The following is a 7,106-nucleotide window of genomic DNA, read 5'->3' as shown; positions in this document are numbered from 1 at the left end:
AGCCCCGATGAAGAGATTCATATTGTATTGATTGATAAATGCATTCTCCCTCTGTGAACAATTGGCTATCTGTCAGACCAGTGCACATCAGTAGGGGCACAAATATGACCTTCCTTTTTATTGCTTGCCTTTTGCACCGCACGGCCTTGAATCCTCAGCGGAACCTGTGCCTAAAATAAAGTTATTAACTTTGCAATTTCCTAACTGGAGTGACTTTGCAGAACAGAAGTATTAAATGTAAAAAGTTATAAGGACAACTCAGATAGAGGATATAGTTTTTGAACATTTCCTCTATTCATGAGGCATATTGTTGCAACGTGTGAGAACTCTTTTTAGTGCCGTACAGTTATGTAAAAAGGCATCTAATCCACTCTATTCCAGCTTTTATCACAGCTATCAAAAGCCAAAGAAGCAGGTATTTATGCTTATGCAAATGAGCACTGCTCTCAGACCCCTTTTGCTGCAGATGAGCAGAAAAAAAGAAAAAGAAATAATGTCTCAGTCTGCCACCACTTTCCACTGATAGCTCTTCCTTGGCAGCAGCTTGGGGATCTATTTATTTTCTCTTCAGGACTGGCCCTCAGATAGCTATTATGTAGTTTGTAACTAACCCTTGTGTCTTGTCTCATTTGCTTTCATTCATCATCAGCTCATTTAAATTGACCTTAAAAATAATGAGGACTGAATACTGCGGCAAATGCGTGCAGGAGAAGATGAAAATCAGCAGGTATTTAAAAATTGTTTTACAAGTATATTTTCAGACTTTCGGCTTTTTCAAACTAAACTTCAAAATGAAGTCTAAAATAAGGTTGAAAACAAAAAGTAAAGCCTACTTGATGATGTATTTAGATGTTTTTCTTTTGCATGAATTAGTTAAAATGTACTCATGTTGTTGCTTCGGACCGGGCAATATAAGTCAGAAAATAATATTGCAGCTACATGTAAAAGCACAACAGTAAATGATCAGTTTTAAGGGGAATGTTTGTCACGGTCGGTTATGGATTTGAAGCCATCAATGTCTCATTGATGAACTATTTTGGGCCAGAGACAGTGTGCACTTGCCCTACATTTGCATGGTTGAATCTAACTCAATAAAAGACACCAGTTCAGTAAATATGACTGTTATAGCTAGGTAAGCACAAGTTCAGAGGAAGAGGTACATGAGGAAACTTTATTTCATCCTGTGCATATTTTGTCCTATTTCTCTTGGCATGTGAAGTTTTATAAACAAGAGCTTCCTCATAGACACTAATGACAGTCAGGAATTTGTCAAACAACAGTGCTGCACTGTGTACAGTGATGTAAATTATTTAGAGGAGCTGAGGCAGGTGTGACAGCAGCCAGCATGATTTTGTAGAAATAATGGTTTATACTTTATTTTTCCACTTGACTACCAGCCCCCCCCCCTCCCCACACTCTCTCTGTCTCTCTCTCTCCCTCCCTACCTCTCTCTCTCATTTGCATGCACGCAACTCCAGCGAGCTACCAGGAGTCTTCAAAGCCAGTCTCCCAGGTAATGGAGCAGCTTGAGATTTTACATCTGATCATCACTGACTGGAGTCTTGATCATGTAGATTCAAACTGGGGGGGACGAGTTCTGCATGTTTACAAATTCTGCCTGGAGTTTTTAACTGCCAAGGGGAATGATATTTAATCTTCAGAAATCCAATATTTTCCAATTAAATTGACGTATTGTCTGATTGCATTAATTTACTCAGATCATCCCTTTTCAGAAAATGTTTGAATAATAATGCAATTTTCATGATTTCAGAAACATTTTTATTGGAAAAAGAAACTTTTGTGCGACATGGAATACAGTAAATTGAATAAAAGGACATGAATAAACATTATATACTCAATAATAATAATAACAAATATGTACACTTGCTACCTTTTCCCAGCTTTATACATTTTTACACCTTGAAGTATAACTTATTTAGAGCATACACAGTTTTTAGAAGATAGTTGCAACCTCTAACGCAGTAGCAACCGTTACAAAACTTGGACTCTCCCTCAGGACTTCAGGTCCTCCAACAGCAGCTTCACACTCCTGCTGCCTCTGAGTAGAGAAGTAAGAAGGAAGAGTCCCTGTCCTGGAGAAGCTCTGCATGCTGCTCCTCGATTTTGGGCGATTTGTGCCATAGCCGGAGTCCTTCCAAGAGAGGGGATAGCCATGAGGATTGTTGAAGACTGGCACTGGGGAGAAGCCAATTGTGTATGCATTGTCTCTGGGGGCTCTGAAGCTCTGCGGTTGTACTGCACAGTAGGTGCCTTGGCAATCCCCAGACAAGCTATTAGACGCGCTGGATAAACCTGAAGTAAAAGTGAAGGAGATTGGAAAAATAAGGATGAGAAATTGCCGATGCAGATACTGCTTTAACATCATTTATCATTTATGTCATTCTGGTGAATATTTATGATTAATTTAGATGTCAGACTTTGAGAATAAAACTCACTTTTTAGCCTTGGCTGGAAAGTGCTAAAGTTCTTCCTCCCTCCGTCTCCGCTGATATCAGAGTCACTGTCATTAAAGTCACTGTCCCCTTTGCCGCTGTCCTTCACGCTCAGCTGGTCCGTGTTGCCAATGCCGCTGCAAATACAATCAACAGATACAGTATGAGCCACCAGTGCACCACATTAGCTTGATTATTGATGTCTTTTTTCCCCCACATACAAGGCCTGCCTCTATCCTCCCAATCTAACCTCATTCCACAGGAATGCCATGAGCAACACAATGTATGAGGGGTGCATGTTAAGTATGTGTCGTGTGTTTTTCTGCAAGATTCAACTGTGAATAAAGCACATCCTATCTGAGGAAATAAATTCTATTTAGTTGTCTTACCTCACTTGCAAGCAGTATTTGTCACCTTGCCACACAGATGCTGCCTGGAAATGCTTGGAGGGCAGGAACATCTAAAGAGAACAAACAAAATGACAGCGAGAGAGCTTAGTTTCCATTTCTGGCACAAAGATCAAGGCGGCATTCGGGAAACATGGTATGCATATGAAATAAAGAGAAGAAAATAATACTTGTGTAGTTGCCTCACCTTTGTCTCTGAGTCCCTGCTTCTCTCCTCATACATGCAGGATTCATCCAGAGAAGAAGAGGCTCTCTCGTGGAAGAAGGCTCTCTGGCCGGTGTAAATGTTGGGTTCAAGGCCCAGCATGGGTAAGGGCCTTCTGTCGAACAAGCTGTGACCCACTTCTCTCTTGGAGACCCGGTTTCTTCCTCCTCGGCTGAGTTTGCATGTTACAACAACAGCCACTATGGCAATCAGCAACAATGCACACCCCCCACTGAGCATAATAATAACAATTAGTGAGCCATCTAAGCTGGGGCCTTCTTCATCGCTTGACCTCAGCACAATAACGACTTGGTCTTGGGAGGGCTCCGTGTCTGAGACGACAAACCGAATTGTGGCGCCGGTGGAGAGTGGGGACCTGGCATTGTCACTCACTGTGATTTTCATTTCCAGCACGTCTCCAATTTCAGCTGTCAGCCATTGTTTTAGAGCAATCTCTCCCGTGTCTTTGTTCATTGTGAAAAGCTTGGGGTCACCTTGGACAATGTGGTAGGAGAGTTCGCCGTTCACTCCCTCATCTTCATCCTCCGCTGTGACTTTTAGGGCCAGAAAGCCAGCAGGTGCATTAAAGGGAAGAGGGATATCAGCAGAGTCATTCACAAAAATAGGGAAAGTGAAGAATGGGAAGTTGTCGTTAAGATCTACTACTTTGATCCTGATTGTTGAGGTGCTGGAGAGGGAGGGGGAACCTCTGTCTTCAGCTTGGATGACGAGCTCAATCTGCTGCAGAGTCTCATAATCAAAAGACCTCAAAGTGTACAAAGACCCTGAGAGTGAGTCCACTGAGACATAAGTGGACAGCATGGCTCCCTCTTGCACCTGTGAGTCTATGAGTTTGTAGGAAACTTTAGCATTCTTTCCCACATCAGGGTCTCGTGCAACAACAGTGGTAACATATGAACCTGGAATGTTATTCTCCAGGACTGACACTTCATAAAGAGACTTACTGAAGAGAGGAGGGTTGTCATTCTCGTCTGTTACCCGGATGGTGTACTGTCTGACAGTTTTAAAAGGCGGGCTTCCCACATCTTCTGCCACCACTGTCAGGTTGTACTCTGGGATCTTCTCTCTGTCTAAAGTAGTGCTGGTGATGATCATAAAACTGTCTCCATATGCTTGTTGGAGGGTGAAATGCTCGTGCCCGAGCAGGCTGATGCGCACGTACCCGTTGGAACCAGAGTCTCTGTCCGAGGTGCTGATCAGAGCTACAAAACTGTCCGCAGCTGCAGCCTCAGTGATGTAGGCGACTCCATCACTGCTGGAGGTCATGGGTTTGATGCTGATTTCAGGCGCATTGTCGTTTACATCAACGATATCTATCACAACTTTGCAGCTGGATGGCACAGAGTTCGCGCCCAAATCTGAGGCTTTGATGCTCAGCTCGTATGATCTTCTTTTCTCAAAATCAACCAGCGTTTTCAAAGTCACATCTCCGGAGTAAGGGTCGATGTGGAAAACGCGTGCAACCTCTGCTGTAAGTCCGTCTTCAAATGCGTAAATAACCTCACCGTTTACGCCGTCATCCGGGTCAAACGCGTGCACTTTGAGAACTCGGTGGCCCACCGGAGAGTCTTCATTCAGCTCCACTTTCAGAGACCCGTGCTCAAACGTGGGGCTGTTGTCATTAAAGTCCAGCACTTTGATGTAAACAAGCATTGACCCGGACTTTGCAAGCACTCCTCCGTCAGTTGCAGTTACTTCGATCGTGTAGGAGTCCTCAACCTCCCTGTCCAGCTCGCGCACGAGCACGAGTTCAGCAAACTTCACTCCATCCTCACGATCGCGCACTTCAATGGCAAAGTGGCTGCAGGGGGAAATGTTGTAGCTCTGGATGTAGTTTTCACCCACATCCTGGTCCAGAGCAATCTGCAGGGGAAATCTTGAGCCAAGAGGGACGTTCTCCACAATCTCCAGGTTTGTCTGATTGTGCGCAAAGTGAGGAGAGTGATCATTGATGTCCTTTACCTCGATCTCCACGTGTATGAGTTGGAACTTTTCTTTGGAGAAGGCCACAATATCGAAGGTGATGAAACAGCGCGGAGACCGTGGGCAGAGCTGCTCTCGGTCGATGATTTCTGCAACACTTAAAAGTCCGTCGGTTTCCCTCATTTCAATCAAAGTGGAGTTGTTCTCTTGCATGAAGCGGAACGAAGTGTCAGGGTCATCAGCTGGATCAATCTTTAAATCTTGCGACAAGTTTCCTATCTCAGTGCCCGGTGCATCCTCTTCATAGGTGAAATACCTCGTAGTTGTACACTGAACTGTGCAGAAAAAAACAAACACGATGCACACTGCAACTCCTGAGGGTCCCATGTTGAGGGGTTAAAAAGTACTGCACGAGAAAGTCATCAATGATGCAATCAATCCGGCTCTCGTGCAATGACAGGTCGAGTCACAACTGTGTCAAACTCACTTTGCAGTGGGACTTTAAGCCCCCCTCTATGCAAATAGGCTGCTCCCATCGACCAATGAAAGGCCTTCCAGTGGTCCACCAACAGGACAACATTTGGCTCTGCAGCACTGTTGTCCACATTTGTGTGGGCAAACGGTTTATTAGATAAACTGATTGTGGAGCCTTAATCTGCCTGATAACATTGTTACTTAGAATAAACCTGCACATGGTAATTAATTAACCAACTCATTTACGTATAGGGCCGATTTGAGAAGACTGCATGTGAAAAAGCAAGTAAAAGCCTACCTGCTGTTGGCTGGAACGATTGATTGGGTGTTTTCAGTCAGTTAAAGGAAATTATGCGGAAGGCTTAAGATGAAGAAAACTGCAGGAAGAAAAATATAAATGTCAATGACAGCATAATTGCTGGTAATTGCTGCAAAAGTTAACAAATCCTCCAACATAAGAAACTTTCAGAGAACCACTGGTATCTGATACTTTTGCTTCGCTGCAGGCTTCTTCTGCTCTTATGAGTTTTATGTTTTTTTTAAACTAACATCAAGATGTAAAAATATTCAGTTGTAAAAGTCATGCATTCAAAATTGTTCTTACAGGTCAAACAAGAGCAGCAAATGTAGCAGCAATGTACTTAAAGTATAAAAATTTTGGTAATATTCTTTGTCTTTGGCTGTAACTTGTTGGCAGAATTTTAATGTCATAGCTGGCCAAAGTGGAGTGAGGTATGAACATTTTGAAATATCACATGGTTCATTGTACACATTATGTGTCTTGTTTTATATGTATTATCCAACATGATGTGACAAATGTTCAATAAATAAAGGACAGGACATTCTTTCCCTATGGAGTAACTGGAAGAAAATGCACAAACTCAAAGGGCATTCACTCAAAAATACACTTATACGAAAACATTTCTTAATTTGTGCACTTAATTGCCTTCCCTCATTAGGTAAAAGCGTTAGGAAGCAAAAAAGAGGTCTGAAAACACCTCAAATACTGGTGGATTTCAAAGCCTGATGATTACCATTGTTATTCATATGCACCTATAATCACACAGTCCTCACCCTGACATTTAGGAATAATAAAACCTGTACTATTATGCATAAATATTTAATATTTTAGCACTTTTTCTTCTTTTAATCACATCTGTCTATGTAAACATTGCCAATAAATAATCTGCATAATAAAGAGGCCGCAGAACTCTCTCTGTCTGCTGTGCGGCCGCAGACGCTGTCTCATCTGTTCAAATCACAGAGGAGGAATTTCAATGCACGACGGTAAAGGAAAAAAAAGCAAAGCCAGACAAGTGTCATTTGATTAATGTTGTGTTTTGGACACCCACAATGTTAATTACACAAAGAGTATTATTGCCGCTCGGTGTGATAGGGAAAAAACGCCCTGCATTATCAAGATCATCTGCATTGTAATACACAATCAAATGCACTTAATTCACCCTTTTTAAAAAAACAATAGTCCCAAAATGAGAGCCTCTGACGCTAGAAGAATAGAGAAGTCAGGAGAGTAAACTACAATGAATGATTCCCCTTCCTACTTCAGACACAGACACACACCAGCAACAGCTCCCATAGTGATAACAAAAGAGCATGAGTCAA

General features: G+C 42.5%; 1 protein-coding gene across 1 annotated transcript; it reads right to left on the bottom strand.

Annotated features, from left to right (window-relative positions):
• Positions 1-1,762: 1,762 nt before the first annotated feature.
• On the bottom strand, positions 1,763-5,806 carry pcdh8 (protocadherin 8). The gene is made up of 4 exons (XM_034693259.1): positions 3,048-5,806; positions 2,843-2,913; positions 2,457-2,590; positions 1,763-2,313 (listed from the first exon to the last, which is right to left on the bottom strand). The coding sequence occupies exons 1-4, from the start codon at positions 5,394-5,396 to the stop codon at positions 1,955-1,957; spliced, it is 2,913 nt and encodes a 970-aa protein (XP_034549150.1). The 5' UTR covers positions 5,397-5,806; the 3' UTR covers positions 1,763-1,954.
• Positions 5,807-7,106: the final 1,300 nt, after the last annotated feature.

The sequence above is a fragment of the Notolabrus celidotus genome, chromosome 10 (assembly GCF_009762535.1).
Source record: "Notolabrus celidotus isolate fNotCel1 chromosome 10, fNotCel1.pri, whole genome shotgun sequence".
Lineage (NCBI taxonomy): Eukaryota > Metazoa > Chordata > Actinopteri > Labriformes > Labridae > Notolabrus > Notolabrus celidotus.
Note: the sequence above shows the minus strand (reverse complement) of the source record. Positions and strands in the feature narration are given on the sequence as shown.

Bases quoted from the DNA above. Each gene is read 5' to 3' on its own strand.
- pcdh8 (XM_034693259.1), bottom strand. From the start codon at position 5,396: ATGGGACCCTCAGGAGTTGCAGTGTGCATCGTGTTTGTTTTTTTCTGC. The intron at 2,914-3,047 runs GTGAGGCAACTA...TGTTCTCTTTAG, and splicing joins GCAGGGACTCAGAGACAAAG to ATGTTCCTGCCCTCCAAGCA. The intron at 2,591-2,842 runs GTAAGACAACTA...TTGTATTTGCAG, and splicing joins AAATACTGCTTGCAAGTGAG to CGGCATTGGCAACACGGACC.